Source organism: Delphinus delphis, chromosome 15, assembly GCF_949987515.2.
Source record: "Delphinus delphis chromosome 15, mDelDel1.2, whole genome shotgun sequence".
NCBI lineage: Eukaryota > Metazoa > Chordata > Mammalia > Artiodactyla > Delphinidae > Delphinus > Delphinus delphis.
In genome coordinates this window covers 23,719,023-23,745,165 of record NC_082697.1, presented here as the reverse complement: position 1 = coordinate 23,745,165, position 26,143 = coordinate 23,719,023, and the positions used below count along the sequence as shown (strand labels likewise).

The following is a 26,143-nucleotide window of genomic DNA, read 5'->3' as shown; positions in this document are numbered from 1 at the left end:
CTTTTATCTACCTCATATCTCAAGAGATTTTGCAGGAATCAAATGAAATAATGCATTATTCCTTGCAAAATGTTTTCAAACAAGTGTAAGACACTATTTCTATCCTAATCAGACTGTGAGAAGATCAAGAACACAAAATGCCTTCTTTTTAATTAAATTTTTATTTGGGAATGATTTTCAACTTACAAAAAAGTTGTATAGACAAAACATCTCTTCTATTTTTTTTAAAGATTTATTATTAATTAATTAATTTATTTATTTCTGGCTGTGTTAGGTCTTAGTTGCAGCCTGCAGGGTCTTCGTTGAGGCACGCGGGATCTTTCGTTGCAGTGTGCAGGTTTCTCTCTAGTTGTGGCGTGCAGGTTTTCTCTTCTCTAGTTGTGGCACGTAGGCTCCAGGGCACCTGGGCTCCGTAGTTGTGGCATGCGGGTTCCAGAGCACGCAGGCTCTCTAGTTGAGGCACACGGGCTCAGTAGTTGTGGCAAGTGGGCTTAGTTGCCCTGCAGCAAGTGGGATCTTAGTTCCCTGACCAGGGATTGAACCCGTGTCCCCGCCAGTGGTAAAGGCAGATCCTTTACCACTGGACCACCAGGGAAGTCCCAAACGTCTCTTCTCAAAGGTACAGACTAAACTTTTTGGCCCTATTATATATACATTTTTTTTTTTTTTGCGGTACACGGGCCTCTCACTGCTGTGGCCTCCCCCGTTGCGGAGCACAGGCCCCAGACGTGCAGGCTCAGCGGCCATGGCTCTCAGGCCCAGCCGCTCCGCGGCATGTGGGATCTTCCCAGACCGGGGCACGGACCCATGTCCCCTGCATCGGCAGGCGGACTCTCAACCACTGCGCCACCAGGGAAGCCCCTGGCCCTATTTTTAAATGACTTCTTATGCGATATAATAAACAGAACTTCACCTCTGAAAAACATTATATCGTTTCATTATGATCAAATATAACTTGCATGGATTTTAGCTACATTAGAGCCAGTAATCTAAATTCAAAGTTGGACCCACCTCCCCAAGCTGAAGTCTGACCTACTAAATAAGAAACTCTGCCGGTAGGGCCCAGGACTCTGTTTTAACAAGCCTTCCAGGTGACTCTGATACACACTCAAGATTGAGAACAACTGCCCTAGATGTCTATGCATTCTTTCCATCCCTCTCCCAACCACCAGGCTCAGTCCCTTCATCTTTATATGCTAGTCATAATTATCAACAGCCACAAGGCTACTTCTTGAACCTTCAGCAAAATGGGATCTTTTAAATCCTGTTGAAAAAGAAGGTAACCTAATCCCAGGGCACAGGCCTCCTTAATTAAGCAAGCACTGATACAAAACAAATGTGAATAAAACCCAAAAGTATATACACAGGAAACTTAATCCATCTCTGGATGGTGGGGGATTATTGGGGATTTTTATTTTCTTGTTTGCACTTTTTCTGAACTTCCCAAATTTTCTATAGCTTATGCAATAAAAACAGACTATTTTAAAAAGTAAGCGGAAGAAGAGAAAAAAATCAGACATCTTGTATCATCTGGAGACCCTGAATGCAGTCCCTCCAAGTCCCCTAAGTTACCTTGAGGATGTTCTGGCACTCAATGAAGTCACTGTGGAGGTGGCTGGTTGCATACAGCTTAAGGAGCAGCTGAGGAATTCCACTCCATTTGGACTGTTTGTCCCTCTCCGTCAAAAAAGTTTCAGTGAACTGTGAGGCAAAAGAAAAAAAAAAAAAAAAGAGGAAAAGTTTACTGGTGAGGAAAGAACTACTAGCATATACAGCTAAAGAGAGCAGCTGGCTCCCAAACCCACACAGGACAAATAATTCAAAGGTCTTTCTAGAAACGTTCAGAAGTTCCCCAACAGCCTGCAAGATAAAAGTCCAGCTCCTTGCTCATGATACACACCCTTCCTATTCTATCACCTACTTTCCTCTCTAGCTTTCTCTCTTTCCCAGGGCCCGCTCTAGGCTCCAGATGTACATGTTCTCTCTCTATGCCTCTCTGCACATGCTTTTCCCCTGCCTACAGAGCTGTGTACCTGTATATATGGTATGCCACCTGTGTGGGGAGAAAATAAACCTAAGGTCGGGGCAAGGTGGGTAATTATTTACACACACCCATATACAGTTGACCCTTAAACACAGGTTTGAACTGCGTGGGTCCTCTTATATGTGAGATTTTTTTCAATAGTAAATACTACAGTACTACACAATCCACGATTGGTTGAATCCACAGGTGCAGGGAAACAGCAGGTATGGAGGGCCGACTCAAAGCTATACAAGAATTTTCAACTGTGGAGGGTCAGTGCCCCGACCCCCTGTATTGTTCAAGGGTGAACTCTACCGCCACAGAACATCTTTGGATGTCTTTTCTATCTGGAAAGCTCCTTCTCCTCCCTGCCTTTTCTACCCAGAAAGCTCTTTCTCCTAAATGCAAGCCAAAAAACCAGACATTTTCCTTGATAGGCCTTCCCCTCTCTCCTTTCTAAGAGTCTGGGGCCTTATCTAACATTTATCATATTGTATCATAATTACTGGCTCATTTGTCCCCCCTCCTGTAGACCACAAGCTCCTTCAGAGTAGGTACCAAGCTGTGTTTATTGTGCACACCTTCTTTCTCTCAAAGAATACCAGACACAGATCAGACACTCAGTAAATGTGTGAAGGCATGAGCAATAGCCTAGTCTAATGACAGGTTCATTAATCAATATGGCAGTGTCTACTTTGGGGACACAGCATTATCAGGTGCCAGAAGTCAATTATTTTCATGTACACTTGTCCCTCAATTAGATCAAAAGTTCACTGTAATTTATTACAGGACATGCACATCTTCAATAACATCTTAGCCTATCCGGACGCATATCAGTCCTATGACCTTGAGCAAGTCCCATTATTCTTCCTGAGCTTGTTTTCTTAGATTGTAAAAATAAGATAACACAGGGGTAATGGGAGGTAATGAGATGTTTGTGAAAGTAATTTGTATTAGGGTGAACCATAGGAAATTACCACTTCCGTAGGTCTAAATGATTATCAGAAATTTTATATACTTCAAGCAAGCTCAAATCAAGGCAAGCCCCAGAACTATGAAAAAACATCTTTCCCTTCCTTGAAAGGAAAGAAAGAGAAGACGATAATGGTTTCACGGGACTCAGCAAAAGCAGTGCTTACAGACAAATTTATAGTTAGAAACATTTATATTAAAAAGGAGAGAGGATCTCAGATGATCTTATCTTCCACAATAAGAAACTAGGAGAAAAAAGGAATAAACCAAACCCAAAGCAAGCACAAGGAAATTAAAAAGATCATTGCAAAAATAAGTGATATAGAGAAAAGAAAAATAACAGAGAATAATCAACAAAATCAAATTTGGTTCTTTGAAAAACCAACAATATTGAAAATAGTTACAGTGACCAACTCACACTGACTCAACTATATTCAGGAATGTAAGAGGGGACAATACTACCAATTTTAAGGAAATAAAAAGGTTTACAAGGAAGTACTAGGAGCAACTGTATGCCAACAAACTACATAACTTAGATGAAATATACAGATTCCCAGAAAGACACAAACAACAGAAACTGACTCAAGAAGAAACAGAAAATCTGACATACCTACAACAATTAAAGAGATCAAATTAGTAATTTAATAGGAAAGGAAGAAAGGGAGGGAGGGAGCAAGTAAGGAAGGAAAGAAACTACCCACAAAGAAAAGCCCAAGTCCAGATGCTTCACTGGTAAATTCTACTGAACATTTAAAGAGAAATTAGCAAATACTTCACAGACTCTTCCATAAAACAGAAGAGGAGGGAACAGGTCCCAACTCATTCTATGAGGCTACTCTTATCCTGATACCAAAACCAAACAAAGACATTAAAAGAAAACTTATAGAACAATATCTCTGATGAATATAAACACAAAAACGCCCAGCAAAATAGCTGATCCTTGAACAACATGGGGGTTAGGGGTGACAACTGCCCATACAGTTGAATTTTACAATCAGCCCTGTATAAACGGTTCCACATCCACAGATCCAACCGCAGATCATGTAGTACTGCAGTTAAGTATTTATTGAAAACAATCCACGTATAAGTGGACTCATGGAATTCAAACCTATTGTTCAAGGATCAGCTGTGCCAGCAAACCAAGTCCAACAATATGTAAAAAGGATTATACAACAGACAAAGCAAGATGCATGTCAGGAATGCAAGGTTGGGTCAAACATGAAAACTAATCAATGTAATCAATCTGATAAAGGGCGTTAATCAAAATTCCACAGCTATCATCATAATTAATGGTGAAAGCCTGAAAGGCAAATATATTGTAAAGGCTGAGGATCAACCACTTTAATAAGCTATATGAAAATTAAAAGACAAAAAACTGTAAAGTCAACTGTAACTATAATAAACAATAAAGGGATAAACATAAAGATATAAAACTATGACATCAAAAACAAAATGTGAGGGAGAGGAGTAAAAAAATGCAGATCTTTTAGAATGCATTTGAACTTACATGACTATTAGTTTAAAACAAGTCAATACAGTTAAAAGTCAACATATATGAATGTCATAGTAACCACAAATCAAAACCTAAAATAGATACACAAACACTAGAGAAAAAGGAACATAAGCATGCCACTAAAGAAAATCGTCAAACCACAAAGGAAGAAACTAAAAGAAGAAAAAGAGAACAGAGGAGAACTACAAAAACAACCAGAAAACAAGTAACAATAGGGACTTCCCTAGTGGTGCAGTGGTTAAGAATCTGCCTGCCATTGCAGGGGACACAGGTTCAATCCCTGATCTGGGAAAATCCCACATGCTGCAGAGCAACTAAGCCCATGCGCCACAACCACTGAGCCTGAGATCTAGAGCACGCACACCACAACTACTGAAGCCCACGTGCCAAGAGCCTGTGCTCTGAAACAAGAGAAGCCACTGCAATGAGAGGCCCGTGCACTGCAACAAAGAGTAGCCTCTGCTCACCGCAACTTGAGAAAAGCCTACACGCAGCAACGAAGACCCAACGTGGCCAAAAATAAATAAATTTTTTTAAAAAAGGAAAGAAGGCCCTGATCGTTTAAAAAAAAAAGTAACAATAAGTACATACAAGGCAATAAGTACATACCTATCAATAATCATTTTAAATGTCAATGGACTAAATGCTCCAATCAAAAGACATAGGGTGACTGACTGGATAAAAAACCAAGACCCATCTATATGTTGCTTATAAAAGACTCATTTCAGAGCTAAAAACACACCTGAAAGTGAGGGGATGGAAAAAGACATTTCATGCAAACGGAAATAACAAGAAAGAATACTCATATCAGACAAAATAGACTTTAAAGCAAAGTATATAACAAAAAAAGAAGGGCATTATATAATAGTAAAGGAATCAACAGAAGAGAGAATATAACACTCATTTACATATATTCACTTAATACAGAAGAACCTAAATACATAAAGCAAACATTAACAAACATAAAAGGAGAAGTTGACAATAACACAATAACAGTAGGGGATTTAACACCCCACTTACATCAATAGACAGATCACTGACACAGAAAATCAATAATGAAACAGTGGTCTTAAATAACACATTAGACCAGTTGTACGTAATAGGTATCTACAGGACAGTCCATCCAAAAAAAGAACATACATTCTTTTCAAGTGCACATGGAACATTCTCCAGGAAAGACCACATGCTAGGCCACAAAACTAGTCTCAACAAATTTAAGTGCATAGATAATTATGTCAAGCATTTTTTCTGACCACAACAGTATGAAACTGGAAACCAATTACAAGAAAAATGGGGAAAAAACACAAACAGGTGGAGACTAAAATAAACTACCAAAAAACCAATGGGTCACTGAAGAAATCAAAGAGGAAATCAGAAAGTACCCAAAGAATGAAAATGGAAACACAACATTCTAAAATCTGAGATGCAGCAAAAGCAGTTCTAAGAAGGGAGTTTATAGTGATACAGGCCTATATCAAGAAACAAAACAAAAATCTCAAATAAAGAACCTAACCTACTATCTAAAGGAATTAGAAAGAAGAACAAACAAAGCCCAAAGTCGCAGAAGGAAGGAAATAATAAAAATCAGAGAGGAAATATATGAGAAACCAAAAAAAAAAAAAAAATAGAAAAGATCAATGAAACCAAGATCTAGTTTTTTTTTAAGATAAAACAAAACTGTTAAGCCTTTAGCCAGAAAGAGAGAGGAACCAAATAAACAAAATAAGAAATGAAAGAGGAGAAATAACAACTGATATCAGAGATACAAAAAAATCACAAGCGAATATTATGATCAGTTATGTGCCAACAAGTTGGACAACCTAGAAGAAATGGACAAATTTCTAGAAACATACAACCTTCCAATACTGAATCAGGAAGAAACAGACAATCTGAACAGCTTGATCACTAATAGTGTAACTGAATTTGAAATTTAAAAAACTTCCAGCAAACAGAAGTCCAGGACCAGACAGCTTCACAGGAGAATTCTACCAAACATATAAAGAAGAAATAATACCTATACTCAAACTATTCCAAAAAATTGGAGAGGATGGAACACTCCCAAATTCCTTCCACCAGGCCACCATTACCCTGATATCAAAACCAAAGACACTACAAAACAAAATTACAGGCCAATATTTCTGATGAATATAGATGCAAAAATCCTCAACAAAATACTAGCAAACCAAATTCAACAATATATAAAAGTGATCATACATCATGATAAAGTGAGATTTATTCCAGAGATGCAAGGATGGTTCAATATCTGCAAATCAATCAGTGATACACCACATTAACAAAAGAAAAGGATAAAAAATCACATGATCGTCTCAATAGATACAGAAAAAGCATTTCACAAAATTCAACATACATTCATGATAAAAACTCTTGTCAAAGTTGGTAATACAGAGAACATATCTCAACATAATAAAGGTCATTTATGACAAACCCACAGCTAACATCATACTCAACAGTGAAAAGCTGAGAGATTGTCTTCTGAAATCAGGAAAAAGACAAGGATGCCACTCTTGCTACTTCTATTTAATGTAGTATTGGAAGCCATACCCACAGCAATCAGACAAGAAATAAAAGGCATCCAGAGTGGAAGGAAAGAAGTAAAACTGTCACTATTTGCAGATGACATGACACGATATATAGAAAACCCTAAAATTTCCACCAAAAAACTATTAGAATAAATGAATTCAATAAAGTTGCAGAACACAAGATTAACATACAGAAATCTGTTGCTTTTATATACACTAATAATGAACTATCAGAAAGAGAAAACAATCGCACTTAAAATCATACCAAAAAGAATACCTAGAAATAAACTTAACCAAGGAGATAAAAGACACATACTCGGAAAACTATAAAACACTTATGAAGGAAATTAAGGTTGATACATAGAAATGGAAAGATATCCTGTGTTCTTAGATTAGAATGATATTGTTAAAATGTCCATACATCCAAAGCAATCTACAGATTTAATGCAATCCCTATCAAAATACCCATGGCATTTTTCACAGAACTAGAACAAATTCCTAAAATTTATATGGAACCACAAAAGACCTTGTATTCCCACAGCAATCCTGAGGAAAAAAGAACAAAGCTGGAGATAACACAATCCCTGATTTGAGACTATAGTACAAAACCACAGTAACCAAAACTGCACAGTACTGGCACATACATGCAGACATACAGATCAGTGGAACAGAATAGAGAGCCCAGAAATAAACTCCCACACTTATGGTCAATTAATTTACAACAAAGGAAAAAAGAATATACAATAAGAAAAGACAGTCTCTTCCATAAGTGGTGTTGGGAAAACTGTACAGCTACGTGATAAACAATGAAATCTGTAACAAACACTGTAAAACAACTATACTTCAATAAAATAAATTTTTAAAAAATTTGAACATTTTCTCACACCATATAAAAAATAAACTCAAATGGATTAAAGACCTAAATGTAAGACTGGAAACCATAAAACCCCTAGAAGAGAACACAGACAGAACACACGTTGACATAAATCATAGCAGTATGTTTTTGTACCAGTCTCCTAAGGCAAAAGAAACAAAAGCAAAAATAAATAAATGGGACCTGATCAAACTTAAAAGCCTTTGCACAGCAAAGGAAACCATCAACAACATGAAAAGGCATAACCTACTGAATGGGAGAAAATATCTGCAAATATATGACTGATAAGGTATTAATATCTAAAATATATAAACAGTTCATACTACTCAAATCAAAAATACAAACAACCCAATTAGCAGAAACTAGCTTAACATTGTAAGTCAACTATACTTTAAGAGAATAGAGGAAAAAAATATAAACAACCCAATTTAAAAATGGGTGGAAGACCTAAATAGACATTTTTTTCAAAGAAGACTAAACATGGCCAAGAGGCACATGAAAAGATGCTCAACATTGCTAATCATCAGAGAAATGCAATACAAAACCACAGTAAGATATCAGTTCACAGGAGGATGTGGAGAAAAAGGAACCCTAGAACACTGTTGGTGGGAATGTAAATTGTTTCAGTCAGTACAGAGAACAGTATAGAGATTCCTCAAAAAACTGAAAACAGAATTACTGCATGATACAACAATTCCACTATTGGCTGTATATCTGAGGAAAACGAAAATAGTAATTCAAAAAGAAACATGCACCCCAATGTTCATAGCAGCACTATTTACAATAGCCAAGAAATGGAAGCAACCTAAGCGTCCATCAACAGACGAATGGATAAAGAATATGTGGTATATATATATACAACAGAATACAAGGTTGCAGGATACAAAATCAATATACAACATGCTCAGCAATAAAAAAGGATGAAAGGACCTAGAAGGTATTATGCTTAGTGAACTAAGTCAGACAGAGAAAAACAAATACTGTATATTATCACTCATATGTGGAATCTAAAAAATAAAACGAATGAATATAACAAAACAGAAACAGACTGAGATACTGTGAACTAGTGGTTACCAGTGGAAAGAGGGGAGGGGCAATAAGAGATACAAACTACTATGTATAAAATAAATAAGCAACAAGGATATTTTGTATAGAACAGGGAAATATAGCCATTATTTTACAGTCACTTTAAACAGAGTATAATCCGTAAAAATACTGAATCACTATGTTGTACACCTGAAACAATATGATACTGTAAATCAACTACACTTCAATTAAAAAAAGAAAAAGAAAAACTGGGGAAATCTGAATAAAGTATGGACAAAAGTTCAGGACCAGATGGCTTCAGAGGTGAATTCTATCAAACATTTAGAGAAGAGTTAACACCTATCCTTCTCAAACTCTTCCAAAAAACTGCAGATGGAGGAATACTCCCAAACTCATTCTATGAGGCCACCATCACCCTGATACCAAAACCAGACAAAGATATCACAAAAAAAGAAAATTACAGACCAATATCATCGATGAACATAGATGCAAGAATCCTCAACAAAATACCAGCAAACCGAAACCAACAACACATTAAAAACATCATACACTGGACTTCCCTGGTGGCGCAGTGGTTAAGAATCCGCCTGCCAATGCAGGGGACGTGGGATCGAGCCCTGGTCTGGGAACATCCCACATGTCGCGGAGCAACTAAGCCCACGCGCCACAACTACTGAGCCTGCACTCTAGAGCCTGCAAGCCACAACTACTGAGCCACACTACTGAAGCCCGCACACCCAGAGCCCATGCTAACAAGAGAAGCCATCAGAATCAGAAGCCCACGCACTGCATGAAGAGTAGCCTCCACTCACTGCAACTAGAGAAAGCCCACACACAGCAATGAAGACCCAACGCAGCCAATAAATAAACAAATAAATAAATTTATATACATATATATAAAAAGATCATACACCATGATCAAGTGGGATTTATCGGAAGGATGCAAGGATTCTTCAACATGTGCAAAACAATGTGATACACCATATTAAAAATTAAAGGAAAAAAGCATATGATCACCTCAACAGATGCAGAAAAAGATTCTGACAAAATCCAACACCCATTTATGATAAAAACTCTCCAGAAAGTGGTCATAGAGGGAACCTACCTCAACATAATAAACGCAATATACGACAAACCCACAGCAAACATCATTCTGGTGATGGTGTGGGTGAAAAACTGAAAGCATTTCCTCTAAGATCAGGAACAAGACACGGATGTCCACTCTGGCCACTATTATTCAACACAGTTGGAAGTCCTAGCCACAGGAATCAGAAAGGAAAAAGAAATAAAAGGAATACAAATTGGAAAAGAAAAAGTAAAACTGTCACTGTTTGCAGATGACATGATACCATCCATAGAAAATCATAAAGATGTCACCAGAAAACTATTACAACTAATCAATGAATTTGGTAAGGTTGCAGGATACAAAATTAATGCACAGAAATATCTTGCATTCCTATACACTAACAACAAAAGATCAGAAAGAGAAATTAAGGAAACACTCCCATTTACCACTGCAACAAAAAGAATAAAATACCTAGAAATAAACCTACCTAAGGAGGCAAAAGACCTGTACTCAGAAAACTATAAAACACTGATGAAAGAAATCAAAGATGACACAAACAAATGGAGAGATATACCATGTTCCTGGATTGGAAGAATCAATATTGTGAAAATGACTATACTAACCAAAGGAATCTACAGATTCAATGCAATCCCTATCAAATTACCAATGGCATTTTTCACAGAATTAGGACAAAAAATCATACAACTTGTACGGAAACACAAAAAAGACCCCGAATAGCCGAAGCAATCTTCAGAAAGAAAAACGGAGCTGAAGGAATCAGGCTCCCCAACTTCAGACTATACTACAAAGCTACAGTAATCAAGACAGTATGGTACTGGCACAAAAACAAATATAGATCAATGGTACAGGATAGAAAGCCCAGAGATAAACCCACACATGTATAGTCACCTAATCTATGACAAAGGAGGCAAGAATATACAATGGAAACAAGACAGCCTCTTCAATAAATGGTGCTGGGAAAAATGGACAACTACATGTAAAAGAATGAAATTAGAATACTCCCTAACACCATACACAAAAATAAACACGAAATGGATTAAAGACCTAAATGTAGGACCAGACACTATAAAACTCTTAGAGGAAAACATAGGAAAAACACTCAATAATGTAAAACACAGCAAGATCTTTTATGACCCACCTCCTAGAGTAATGAAAATAAAAACAAAGATAAGCAAATGGGACCTAATTAAACTTAAAAGCTTTTGCACAGCAAAGGAAACCATAAACAAGACGAAAAGACAACTCACAGAATGGGAGAAAATATTTGCAAACGAAGCAACAGACAAAGGATTAACCTCCAAAATATACAAACAGCTCATGCAGCTCAATATCAAAAAAAACCCACAAACAACCCAATCAAAAAATGGGCAGAAGACCTAAATAGACATTTCAGCAAAGAAGGCATACAGATGGCCAAGAGGCACATTAAAAGATGCTCAACATCACTATTAGAGAAATGCAAATCAAGACTACAATGAGGTATCACCTCACACTGGTCAGAATGGCCCATCAAAAAATCTACAAACAATAAATGCTGGAGAGGGTGCAGAGAAACGGAACCCTCTTGCACCGTTGGTGGGAATGTAAATTGATATAGCCACTGTGGAGAACAGTATGGAAGTTCCTTAAAAAGCTAAAAATAGAACTACCATATGACCCAGCAATCCCACTACTGGGCATATACCCTGAGAAAACCATAATTCAGAAAGACACATGTACCCCAATGTTTACTGCAGCACTATTTACAATAGCCAGGACATGAAACAACCTAAATGTCCATCGAAAGATGAATGGGTGAAGAAGATGTGGTACACATATATAACAGAATATTACTCAGCCATAAAAAGAAATGAAATTGGGTCATTTGTAGAGATGTGGATGGACCTAGAGTCTGTCATACAGAGTGAAGTAAATCAGAAAGAGTAAAACACATATATATGGAATCTAGGAAAATGGTACAGATGAACCTATTTGCAGGGCAGGAATAGAAATGTCGACCTAGAGAACGGACGTGTGGACATGGGGGGGAAGGGGAGGCAGGATGAATTGGGAGATTAGGTTTGACATAAATACACTATCATGTGTAAAACAGATAGCTAGTGGGAACCTGCTGTAGCACAGGGAGCTCAGCTCGGTGCTCTCTGATGACCTAGATGGATGGGTTCGGGGTGGGGGTGGGAGGTCCAAGAGGGAGGGGATATATGTATACATATAGCTGATTCACTTCACTGTACAGCGGAAACTAACACAACATTGCAAAGCAATTATACTCCAATAAAAATTTTTTTTAATAAAAAATAAAACGAATGAATATAACAAAACAGAAACAGACTCACAGATACTGAGAACAAACTAGTGGTTACCAGTGGAAAGAGGGGAGAGACAATAAGAGATACAAACTACTATGTATAAAATAAATAAGCAACAAGGATATTTTGTACAGCACAGGGAAATATAGCATTATTTTATAGTAACTTTAAATGGAGTATAATCCATAAAAATACTGAATCACTATGTTGTACACCTGAAACAATATGATATTGTAAATCAACTATACTTCAAGTAAAAAAAGAAAAGAAAAATTGGGGATATCTGAATAAAGTATGGACTCTACTTTTAAAAAAACTGAAAGCCTGAATGAGTTCCCAAAATGATCAAGAAAATGACACATACGTTAACCCTCACCACTTCTATTTAACACTGTACTAGAGATTCTAGCCAGAGCAACAAGGCAAGAAAAAGAAATAAGGGCATGCAGATTGAAAAGGAATTTGTAAAATGATATTTACAGATGCTATCATCTTGTATATAGAATATACTAAGGAACCCCTACACACACACACACACACACACACACACACACACACACACACACACAATTAGAGCTAATAAATAAGTTCAGCAAGACTGCAGGATACAAAATCAATATAGAAAAATCACCTGAATTTCTATACACCTGCAATGAAGAATCCAAAAGTAAAAATAAGAAAGCAATCCCATGGGTGTGCTCAGAGCAGGGGTCTGAAGAAATGGCTCATCTGTTTACAACACACCCAACAGGAACCTGGGTTCACTGTGACAAGAGGCACAAAACTTGTGGCCTTCCTATGAACAAATACCCAATATGTATCCCCCTGCACTTTTACGTGGCTACCAGACAGGACCAGTGGGACAGGGCTCAGTACTGGAAGGAAATCTACAGTTTTTTTTTTTTTTTTTTTTTTGGTGGTACACGGGCCTCTCACCGTTGTGGCCTCTCCCACTGCGGAACACAGCCTCTGGACGTGCAGGCCCAGCGGCCATGGCTCACGGGCCCAGCCACTCCACGGCATGTGGGATCCTCCCGGACCGGGGCACGAACCCATGTCCCCTGCATCGGCAGGCAGACTCTCAACCACTGCGCCATCAGGGAAGCCCGGAAATCTACAGTATTTAGTGGGGGAGTTTGCCACCTAGAGCCTGTCTGGTCTATGCACGGGTGGGCCATGAGTGGTCTTATAGGCATTAGGGCTTTGAACCCCTATCTTCAAGGAAAAAAGAAAAATAGATTCCAACTATATGCCATCCTGGAAAAGGCAAAACAATGGAGACAATAAAAAGATCGATGGTTGCCAGGAGTTTGGGGGGAGAGGGGAGATGAATACACAGAGTACAGATGTTTTTATGAGTGGTGAAAATACTTTGTATGACATTATAATGATTTTATGTCACCATACTTTTGTCCAAACCCATAGAACGTGCAACACTATTCACTTCATTATAGTGAACCCTAAGATGAACTAGGAACTTTGGTGATTATGATGTGTCAGGGCAGTTCAGCCTTGGTTAAAAAAAAAAGTCTTAAAAAGAATTAACACACAGGGTAGACGTTTTTGGCAAAATTTTGTTTCACTTTTATATATGTATACATATTATATATGTGTGTGTGTTGGACTGTGATATAAAATGTACTTTTTAGATTAAAAAAATTGCCAGCTACTGTATTTATACTGGCAAATAAAAGCACAAATTAATCTCAAAAAAAGAGAAAGCAATCCCATTTATAACATCATCAAAAGAATAAAGTACTTACAAATAAATTTAACAAAAGGGATACAAGACTTGTACAATGAAACTACAAAACATCATTGAAAGAAATTAAAGAAGTAAAGAAAACCTAAATAAATGGAAAGTCATCCATGTTCAAAGATTGGAAGGCTTAATATTTCTAATATGTTAATACCCTCAATATTGATTCATTGCAGTTCCTATCAAAATCCCAGATGGCTTCACTGCAGAAATTGACACTACATCTAATAACTACTCACTACACATTCTTTGCAAGTACACAGAACGTTTACAAAATGACCAGTTGCTAGGCCATGGAGCAAAATTCAACATATTTAAATGAACTGAAATACAAACTATGTTCCCTGACTGCAGTGCAGTCAGCCTAAAATCTGTAACAGAAAGATAATTATAAAACTCCAATGTTTGGAAATTAAGAAATACCTCTTCTAAAAAATGCATAGGTCAAAGAAGAAATCAAAGTAGAAATTTGAAAATATTCTGAAATAAATGACACTGAAAACACTACAGATCAAAATTCGTGGGGTCCAACTAAAGCTATGACTAGTGGCCAGGATAAACTTGATACCAAAACCCGGTGAAAGGAAAATTATAGGCTACTTTCACTCATGAACACAGAAGGATAAAAATCCTAATAAAAAAATTAGTGAATCAAATTTAGCAATCTAAAAAGGATGAAATTTTGAATCAGAAATTCAGATTTGGTTTAATATTTGAAAATTGTACTCAATGTAATTCACATTAATAACACAAGGAAAACAATTATATGAACATCTCAATGCAGAAAAAGCATTCTGATAGAATTCAACATCATAAACTCAAACTCAGGAAAGAAGTGAACTAATAACAGTATCTACAGAACATCTTCAGCAAACATCATACTTAATGGTTAAATGTTTAAGGCTCTCCCTCTTAGATCAGGAACATGCCAATTCAATTCACTGTACTGGAGCATCCCAAACAGCACATTTAGGCAAGGAAAAAAAAAAAAGATGTAAGATTGGAAAGGATAAAAGCTTCATTTGCAGATATGATATTCGCAGATGACTGTATACATATACAATCCAAAATAACCTAAAGGTAAAGTATTAAAATATAGAGCAATATAAATGCTGAAGCAATAGAAAAATCAATCTTGTTTTTATCTTACAGCTATCGTGAGAAGATGCAATTTAAAAAACACTATTTACGATACCATCAAATCATGTCAAATGCCAAGGAATAAATCTAACAAAAGTTATGCAAGACCACTATATAGAAAACTACATACATAAGACATTATCAAGAGAGATTAAGGGAGACCAGATCAGAGAAAAAGAGGAGTAAGGGCAGGAGAGAGAGAATGAATGTGTTGTACTGAATAGATTGAAGGCAATCCCAATCAAAATTTTTTTGTAAAAATGTACAAGCTCATTCTAAAATGTATATGGAAATGGCAAAGGGGCTAGAAGAGCCAAAGAAATCTTGAAGATAAGTAGGAGAAGCTACTCTTCTGATTCAATATTCTATAACCAAAATCAACACACATAAAGTTACAGAAAATAGGACAATGTGATTTCAGTCTAAGGGTAAATGGACAGACCAGAGAAATAGAACAGACATGAAACAGATGTGAAAACAAACACTACAGAGCACTGGACGGACAAAAAAGACTTTTCAATAAATAACAGGTCAACTTGGTATCTCTATTGAAAAGCTCACACCACATCCAAAAATAAATTCCAAGTGGAGTGTATGTTTAAATGGAAAAGGCGAAACAATAAAGTTTCTAGAAGATAAATAGAAGGGTAGGCAAAGATTTATTAAACAGAATACATAAAGCACTAACCATAAAGGAAAATAGTTATACAATGAGTTGTATTAAAATAAAGCACTTCTGTTCATCAAAAGATCTTTTTAGAGACTAAAAAGGCAAGCCACCAAATAAGAGAAGATATCTGCAAAACATCACCACAAAGAGCTCTTATCTAGCGAATAAAAAGAACTTCAAATCAATTAAAAAAAAAAAGAACGAAAAACCCCACCAGAAAAATGTGCAAAAGATTTGAACAGGTAATCCACAAGACAGAATGTCCAAATGGCCAGTAAACTTCTGAAAAGGTGCTTAACTTCATGAGTCATGAGGGAAACACAAACTAAAACCATAATGAGATTCTACTGCTCACACACTAGAATGACTAAAATTAAAAAGACTGGCAGCACCATAGGTTAGCGAGCACATGGAACAACAGCAACTCATATACACTGCTGGTGGGATTGTAAATTAATACAACCACTTGGGAAACTGTTCAGCAACAGCTGCTGATGCTGAACCTATGTATATCCTATAACCCAGCAATTCTACTTCTAAGTATATACCCAAAAGAAATTGTGCATATACACATCAAGAGACATGTACAAGAATGTTCACATAAGCATTATTCACGATAGCCAAAAACTGGAAAGATCCCAAATACTCATCAAAAGTACAATGAATTAACTGTGGTTTAATACCACAGAATACTATACAGAAATGAAAATGAATGAACTACAGCTTCACCCATCATCATGGATGAATTTCACAATGTTGACTGAAAGAAGGCAGACTCAGTACACAGTTTGATTCTATTTACATAAAGCATGAAAACTAGTACAACTAAATGCAATGTTGGAAGTTGCATTGGGCTGTTCTTTACTTTTTGTGCATTTTTTTTTGTATATTTCAACACAAAAAGTTTTGTAAACACCTAAAACAAAATAATCTGTATGTACTGATTATGGAAGGATCTCTAAAATATATTTTAAGGGAAAAAAGCTCGATGCACAACAGTGTGTATAGTATCACTTGTGTAAGAACAAACATATAGAGACATATTTGCTTTCCGAAGCTTATATAGAGAGATACACAAGAAATCAAAACCATAGCTGCCTCTGGGAGTAGAACTGGAGCGTGCTAGTAGAGGTGGTAATAGGCTGTTTGCAAGGGAGACTTATTTTTCTCTGTAACCCTTTTGTACATGTGCATATGTTATCTACTCAAAAGAAGCACCTCTGGCAGGGAGGGACTGACATGAAAGGGGCATTAAATGTATTGGTAACTCCTCAAATTTGGTCGTGGGTACATGTTTATTGTTGCAACACACTGGCATTACTTATTACAGCTTTTCGTAGGTCAAATATTTAACAATAAACTTAAAAAAAAAAACCAAGTATCTGCACAATGACAAACTGTGTATGCTCAATAAATGTTAGTTACCCTCCCCACTCTATTTCCAAATATCTAAACTTATCTCCCACCTATGTCCCACAGGAGCACTTCACTTTCTCTTCCATCTTCTAATGGCTGGTTATGAGGACTTTCTCAGTGGTGTTCTTAGTGTCAGAAATACCTCTGCTACTGTTAAAATTCTACTCATTCTTCAGAAACAACTCAAGTCTCACCTATTCCATGAAGCTCTCCAAAGCAATCACAGCCCGAACTTCACAGGAGAGAAAATGTCTTTCAAAAATAGGAAGGTCCTGGGCTTCCCTGGTGGCGCAGTGGTTGAGAGTCCACCTGCTGATGCAGGGGACACGAGTTCATGCCCCGGTCCGGGAAGATCCCACATGCCGCAGAGCGGCTGGGCCCGTGAGCCATGGCCGCTGAGCTTGCGCGTCCAGAGCCTGTGCTCCGCAACGGGAGAGGCCACAACAGTGAGAGGCCCGCGTACCACAAAAAAAAAAAAAAAAAAAAAAGGAAGATCCTAAGAGAACACTTAGTGCAATCATTTTGCAGAGGGGGTTAGTTAATGTCAGGTGATAGACATGACTTTATTATAGTTGTTATATATTTTAATGTATATCTACACAAAGTGTTCCCACAGTGAATAAAAAGAAAGACTTTCATCAATGCATATCATAGTTAAATTTCAGAATACCAGAAAGAGAGATGATCCTAAAAATGCTTAGGGAGTGAGGAGTGGGAAAATAGGTCATGCACAAAGGACAGGGAATCAGAACAGAACCTCTCAACAGCTACACCAAATACTTAAAGACAATGGAATAATATAATGCCATTAAAAATTTAAGGGAAAATAACTTCCAACTTAGAATTCTATACCCAGCTAAACTAAATACTCAAGTATAAGAATAAAAGACATTTTCAGACACGCAAGCTTTAAAAAAAAGTTACCTCCAATGTAGGCTTTCTTAGGATGTTAGTAGAGAATGTACTCCAAGAAAAAGGAAAACAGGATTCAGAAAACAGAGATCCAAAACATGAGAAAAATAAATAAAATGCCCTGAATTTGGTGAAGGGAAATCCCAAGAATTCAGCTATACAGTTGTTCTAGCAAATAACTAGTGCAAATTGCAGAACAGAGGGTTCCAAGAAAGATTTCTTAAAAAAAAAAAAAAAAAAGTAGGAGTTTTAGAATTTGGGAGTAAATTGTAAGTAAACAAAAAGAAAAGCAAATTTTATAAGGATGATTATACTAGTGAAAGAAGCCAGACTCAAAATGCTACATATGGAGTGATTCCATTTCTATGATAGTAAAATGGCATTAACAGAATAGAAAACAGATGAGAAGTTGCCAAAGGAGGGCGGTGAGGAAGGGGTGACTACTACAAGGGAATTTCTAAATCCTAACTGTAGTGGTGGCCACACAACTGTGTGTGCTTGTCAAGACTTGTAGAACTATACACTGAAAGGGTGAATTCTACTATATTTGTGTCTCAATTTAAAAAGTAGGGGGAGAAAGGGCAGCTTTTAACTCTAAGAAAAACAAATTATACAGAACAAATACAATTGTTGTATACTATATGGCTCTGCTATAAACAATTATATCTCATCACTATCATCATAATGTAAATACCTAACACCAACAGTCAAAACTGATATAAATACATAAGGAGAATGATGGAGACCAAATGTGTGGCACAGGGTGCTGTGAATTAAATCCTAATCTCTACAAGAGGAAGAAAATAGATAATCTCTAAAACTGTAAAGTCAAGAAATAGCCTTATAAGCATGTTATTTACAATGCTGGCTTTCCTGTTTCCTGGACTCTTCCTCTATAAAAGAAAACAGCTACAGTGTGGGCAGTGGTTGCCTGGGGAGGGTGGAACTTGGGGTGAAAAGTGGGGGCACTGCTGTTATTTGTTACAAGGTTCATGATACCCAGAGATCCTCCAAATTGTATTCAAAATACTCAACTTCACATGGAATTTCTTTTACTACTACTAGTTTGTCTCACAAGGCATTTACTCTCATTTAAAAATAAACATCTGGGGCTTCCCTGGTGGTGCAGTGGTTAAGAATCTGCCTGCTGGGGCTTCCTTGGTGGCGCAGTGGTTAAGAATCTGCCTGCCAATGCAGGAGACATGGGTTCAAGCCCTGGTCCAGGAAGATCCCACATGTCGTGGAGCAACTAAGCCCATGAGCCACAACTACTGAAGCCTGCACTCTAGAGCCTGCGAGCCACAACTACTGAGCCTGTGTGCCACAACTACTGAAGCCCGTGTGCCTAGAGCCCGTGCTCCTCAACAAGAGAAGTCACCGCAATGAGAAGTCTGTGCACCTCAACGAAAGAATAGCTCCCGCTCGCCGCAACTAGAGAAAGCCCATGTGCAGCAACGACCCAACACAGCCAAAAATAAATTAATTAAATTTTTTTAAAAAAGTATCTGCCTGCCAATGCAGGGGACATGGGTTCGAGCCCTGGTCCAGGAAGATCCCACATGCTGCGGAGCAACTAAGCCCGTGCACCACAACTACTGAACCTGCGCTCTAGAGCCCGCGTGCCACAACTACTGAAGCCCGCGTGCCTAGAGCCTGCGCTCTGCAACAAGAGAAGCCACCGCAGTGAGAAGCCCGCGCACCGCAGGTAGAGTAGCCCCCACTCGCCACAACTACAGAAAGCCCACATGCAGCAACGAAGACCCAATGCAGCCAAAAATAAATAAATTTATAAATAAATAAGATAAAAATAATCATCTGGATTTTGTTTTCCTTGTGAACAGCTGAGTAGCGTGATGAAAAGAGCCACCATCCAGGCATCTTCAAAGTTGAATTTTTGGCAGATGTTGTATGGGTTTCTTCTCTCGGAATACTTGTGGTTTAACAGTTTACAGGAGTGATAATCTCTTACATCATGCTGCCTAAGCTGTCAACCTGTTTAGTGAATGTGACACTTCCAGACATTTACAGTTTTCATTGACTTATTTTTGTCTTTACTGCTTTTCTTTTTAAATAATTAAAGGCTGAATTCCATAAACATAAAATGTATATCTTACTTGTTTAGTCCTAAGATATCTAATGCCTCAAAATGCATTAAGTGCAAGTAAATACCCTTCTTAAAGAATAATTAATGAAGATTAAATACCTTTAATTAATGAAGATTAAATACACTTATATTATTCTGATAACAAACATTAACCAATGAATGCTTGTGTCTACTTTAATGGGATTTGTTTTAATAAAAGAATGAATTTTATGGTTTGCGAATACAAAAACTGTTTAAATATTATTCATATTTTTAATTAATGAGAATTTATCCTATCTACAGGGTTTTCGATATCAAATTATCCTTGACAGGCAAAGAGACTGTATTTGACTTGAACCGCTAGGTTTCAAATGCTAATGCTCAGAACAAGGTTAAAACAATTGTGCCAACTGAAATTAAAAAAAAAAAAAAGAGGAGTCAATCTAAAAAAATATATATGAAGTAACACTCAAGTAGAATTTAGATATGCCAAAAATCACGAAGGACGCAATGACCGGAAATTTGGGAAACAAAACAGGATGCCAGGGGCTTCCCTGGTGGCGCAGTGGTTGGAGTCCGCCTGTCGATGCAGGTTCGTGCCCTGGTCCGGGAAGATCCCACATGCCGCAAACAAAACAAAACAAAACAAAACAAAACAAAAACAGGATGCCAAAACCTAGCCTCTCACCAGATTGCCAAACTGAAGTAGTATCTCTAGGTGCGGTAGGTCATGACCTGTGTGAGTTGCTTTGCCTAGTCTATCCCTTTCCCTCAATTCCTACTGATTGTGCAGAGTCTTGTGCACCCCTGGAAAGGAATCTGGATTTGATTCCAACTGCAATGGGATGCCATTGGAGGGTTTTAAGTAAGGGATTATAAGATCTGATTTGCTTTAGGGATCAAATGTGCTGATAAATGTGAACAGGCTCTGTAAATGCTAAAGCATCATACCAGCATATTTTATTACCTTGATAGAGGTCAAACTGAAAGGGAGAGATGAAAATAAGGAACATTAAAATCCAAGTAGGACAAGGCCCATTCTAAATCATGTGGCCTGGGGTCTTCTCCCAGGCTTCTCTCAAGTTCTGTTTGGGACTTGAGGAAGATCAGGTTTGGTGGAAGAGGAATTAGGAATTGTATTTGCCATATTAAGTTCGAGGTGACTATTAGACGCCTAGGTGGAGATCCTGAGAAAGTATCTGGATATATCCAACTGGAGCTAAAGAGAGAAACCAGGATGGAAATAACAGATTTAGGATCTATCAGAATATAGTTTTGCTAAAAACGATAGTTGCTAATCTTTATAGCATGCTTACTATATTTTAGACACCATTTTAAGTGCTTTATGTATAAACGCTCTTGGTCCTTACCACAGCTTTAGCAGGTTAGGTCCCATCATTATCTCTATTTTAAAAATGAAGAGGGCTTCCCTGGTGGCGCAGTGGTTGGGAGTCTGCCTGCCGATGCAGGGGACGCGGGTTCGTGCCCCGGTTCGGGAGGATCCCACATGCCACGGAGCGGCTGGGCCCGTGAGCCATGGCCGCTGAGCCTGCGCGTCCGGAGCCTGTGCTCCGCAACAGGAGAGGCCACAACAGTGAGAGGCCCGCGTACCACAAAAAGAAAAAAAAAAAAAAAAAAGAAGAAGAAACTGAGGCACAAAGAGATTAAGCTACTTGTCCAAAGACACACAGCAAGTATGTACCAGAGCTGGAACTCAAACCTAGGTAATCTGACTCCAGAACTCCTTAAAGCCATGGGACTGTTTGGGATATACAAAGAGACAGGACTGAGGAAGAGGAGGACAGAGCCCTCACATACAGTATTTCAAGTCAAACAATTTCCTGAGTCCTGAAGATCAAGTGACTGGCGCTGTTTCAGGCTCTGCAGACACAAAGAAAAATAAGACACAGTCTCTCAGGAAGCCCACTCTGATGGCTATGAGCTGATGGCAACTATTTACTGAACATTTACTATGTGCCACACACTGGCCAAGCTTTTTAGATATGTTATTTCACTCCTCCTAACAGCCCTATGAGGTAGATGTTACTACAGCCATTTTAGAAATAATGAAACTGAGGTTCAGAGAGGTTAAATAATATAACCTAGTTATAAGTGACAGAACTAGGATTCAATCCAGGTCCATCTTACTTCAAAATCTGGTCTTTTCCAAGGAAATCCTGTTACATGCTATAACATGGATGAACCTTGAGGATATTATGCTAAGTGAAATAAGCCAGGCACAAAAAGACAATGTATGATTCCACTTATATGACGTATCTAAAGTAATCAAATTCATGGAAACAGAAAGTAGTAGAATGGTGGTTACCGGGGGCTGGGGGAGGGGAAAAAAGTAGTTGTTTAATGGGTTGTTTCAGATTTGCGAGATGAAAAAATTCTGGAGATCTGTTTCACAACAATGTGAATACTTGACACTACTGACTGCACACTTAAAAATGATTAAGAAGGTAAATTTTATGTGTTTACAACATAAAGAAAAAAAATTTTAATCTGGTCTTTCCAAGTATACCACATGCCATAATGGATATGCTTACTGTGCTATGGAAATACTTGTGAGGATATAATTTATTCTGCAACGTGGGGGTGTAGCAAGGAAGAGATCAAAGAAAGTGACTAAGAAAGGACACATCTGAAAGATGAAGGTCCCCACTTTATCTTCACTATAGTTTTGGGAAGGTACATCCATCTCAACCTCTGAAATAGCTCCCATTCCTGTCTGTATACAACTACTGATTACCACAATAACCAGACTAGATCAGGCTCAAGAACATTCCAGCACCTTCTATCTGGTGAGCTTCTTCAGTCTCCTCCCATTTCAAGTCATCCAGCACTGGAAACAAATTAAGTGTACTAAATTTCCCCATTCATTAAGTTAACTTCCGTGGCTCCCTATTGCCCTCAGAACATAGAGGATTATCAAGATGAGTGCTTAGGAGCAAATTACCTAATTTTTCTGAGCCTCAGTTTCTTCATCTGTGTTGAGATGAGTCCCGACACTTGGTTCAAAAGATTGAGAATTAAATAAAGACACTGTATACCTTGCACAATGCTTGATCCAAAATATGTGCTCAGTAAAGGTGAGTTAGTTCCCTTTCTGCCCATTCCTACATACCCAGCTCAGTAAGGGTCTTTGGGTTAAAGGATAGAGCAAGTATTTCCAGAATCTTAAGGCAGACAGAGAAGAATGCAAAGGGAAAAAAGTTGCTCATCTATGGTTAACTGATGTTCAGGAAAATACTGTTCACCCAGAACTGCTTCTTCATCTGTAACCCTCCACAAACACAGACCACCTGGTCTTTATCTTATATTCTGTCCTTTTAACCATATGAGTAATATTGAAGTGGTTCAAAATTAAGTTCATATATAAAGTTATACTGTGAAAAGTCTCACTCTCACACTCTCCCTCATCTACCCAATTCCCACTCCACTCCCACCAATCACTTTATTACTATTCCTGTATTTACTTAAAAAGTTTCTTTACGCAAAAGCTATCCTTAAATTAAACCAATGCTTTACAGGTGTGTTTGCAACGTAAGTTCTGGGAACATGGGGGCGGGGGGAGTAGAGCAGCGAGCAGCCTAGGTTTATTCATCCCGCTTTACCCTAAAGCAGTGTCCTTCATTCATTCAAAAAAAAAAAAATGCTAATCATATATTGGGCACTATTTAAGCCGTATAGCATTAATATTAACTGATTATTCTTCAGCTTTTTACTGTGCACCAGAAATGCATTTAACGCTTTTACACAAATCAGGAAACAGGCACAGAAACGTAACTTGCCCAAGCAAGAGAGAGCAGGGTTCTGAATCCAGGCCTGACTCCAGAGCCCTAGCTCTTTACCATGACGCTCTACTCTGGCAAACCAGATACAGTCCCTGCACCCGCTGGAGCTCAGCCTAACGTGGGACACACGCGAGAAAAAGGACAGACAACAAAGAAATATGTAATTACAGACTAAGAAAGTAATGTGGACGGAACGAATTCAGGGCTGTAACTGAATAACAATGGGGACCCACTTTTGAAGAGGGAGGGTTGTGTCGAGGAAAGGCCTCTCTGAGAGAATGACATTTATGATGGCTTGGGAACCGTTTGGGGTTTGCAGTGATGACCCACCGCCCAAGTCACGGGGAAGAAACTCGCGGCCCGTAGAGGCTACAGCAAACTCGCCCAGGGTCCCCCAGACGTGCAGACGTGGCGCAAGGAAGGGAGGATCTAGGAGCTGGGCCTAAGACTCGTACACGCCATCAATGCCCGATGCAGCCCAGCCCTGCTCGGCCCCTAAGCCGGAGCCTCTAGCCTGCCGCTGCCCACTGCCCCGCCGCGGCTGACAGCGTCGCGACAGCCCACAGGGAGGCCCCGCGGCCAGCCAAGAAGGGTCGGGCCCGTACAGTGGCGGCCTGAAAAGGCCTCTTGCCCGGCCCCCCCGCCAGCTCCCGCCCGGTCCACCCCGCCCCGCCCCTCCGGGCCGGCTTCGTACCTGCACGGCCCGGACCAGGCCCCGGCCGGTCAGCTGGCCCTGCCGCAGCTGCAGCAGAATGTTACCAGGCCGCGGCCGGCCGCCCCATCCGCCCCAAGCCGCCACAGTTGCCGCCGCCCGTCGCCCTCGGCCGACCCCAGACCCAGCAGCCGCCGGCGCCGCCGCCATGTCTCCTCGTCCGACAAACAGGAAGCAAGCGGCCCCGGGGCCGCGGAGATTCCTACGGGGCGGCGGACGGGTCGCCGCAGCGCCCCCAGTAGGCCGACGGCGGAGGCGCAAGCCGCGTGGCAAGGGGCCGTGCGCGCCGCGGGGACTGCTGGGAAATGTAGTCTTGCTCTCAGGAGGGCAGGTGCGAGAGAGCGATGTGGCGTTTCTTAACGCCACTCGTCCTTCTGGCCCCTCAGTCCAGCATGTCAGTGAGGTCCCCCGAGGTCGAAGACAGGTCCTCGCGTGTGCATTCTCCCATTTCTTGCCTATTTGGGGAGGTTACAGCTAACTGGCTAGGAAAAGATCTTGGATACCAGACCAGGAATCTGGCCGTCTGGTCTGATTTCCCGCCTGCTTCTCTCTGCCTCTGACTCGCCACGGACCTCTCTGAGCCTCAATTTCCTCATTAGTTCATTCAGTCAGTAGTTCCTGGGAGCCTAAACAGCCAGGAAATAGTTCCTTGGGGCCAGCTCTGCGCCCAGCACTGAACGGTCCCTGAGAAAACAGTGGTGAGCAGAGCGGAGTAACTAGGTCCCTGTTTTGAAATGCTGGTTACAGGGAAGACAGCACATCCATACACAGACGCACAGTAACAAACTGGGTAACTTGTGTAACTGGGTAGGTTGTTGTGATGTTAAATGGAATAATGGAAGGGAAAAGGATTGGTAAATTGTGACATCATATTCTCTGTCAGAGGACTCTTGTCCTGATTTCTCCCCACCAGATAGTATGTTCTGTTCTACTCTGAGCCCAGGTAATCATTTTTTTGGCAAACTTCTGTGCCCGGATCGTGGCATCTCCTCTCCTTTTTTCTTCCTGGGAGGGGGTCTTGTAACATAAATGAAAGAGGAATGCTGGGTGTGATGCAATAAGGAATGGTGGAGATTGTGACCCATAACTTACTGCCCAAACCAGAACTTTTAAGAATGAAAGGATGCTATTAATTACAACGGGACAGCAGGCGTGTAAAGGGACTGTTCCTGGCAAACTGTGATTGTGGTCACCATCCCCATGCCCATCTACAAGGAGTGGTCTCTACTCGCCTCCTGCAGATTGTTGCTGAATTGTCTAGTTTTTCCAGAAAGGCCAAAAGTCTG

At 39.3% G+C, this 26,143-nt stretch overlaps 1 protein-coding gene and 1 non-coding gene across 2 annotated transcripts in view; one reads left to right on the top strand and one right to left on the bottom strand.

The window, feature by feature from the left end:
• Positions 1-25,012, bottom strand: part of TRPC4AP (transient receptor potential cation channel subfamily C member 4 associated protein) — a 68,542-nt gene extending 43,530 nt beyond the window's left edge. Inside the window, exons 1-2 of the mRNA XM_060032966.1 lie at positions 24,840-25,012; positions 1,573-1,701 (exon numbers count right to left, since the gene is read on the bottom strand). Of these exons, the coding sequence (XP_059888949.1) occupies positions 1,573-1,701; positions 24,840-25,007 (297 nt within the window). The 5' untranslated portion in view covers positions 25,008-25,012. The remainder of the gene's footprint in view (positions 1-1,572; positions 1,702-24,839) is intronic.
• Positions 13,056-13,184, top strand: LOC132439051 (small nucleolar RNA SNORA11). The gene has a single exon (XR_009522283.1). It is a non-coding gene; the product is annotated as a small nucleolar RNA SNORA11 (small nucleolar RNA).
• Positions 25,013-26,143: the final 1,131 nt, after the last annotated feature.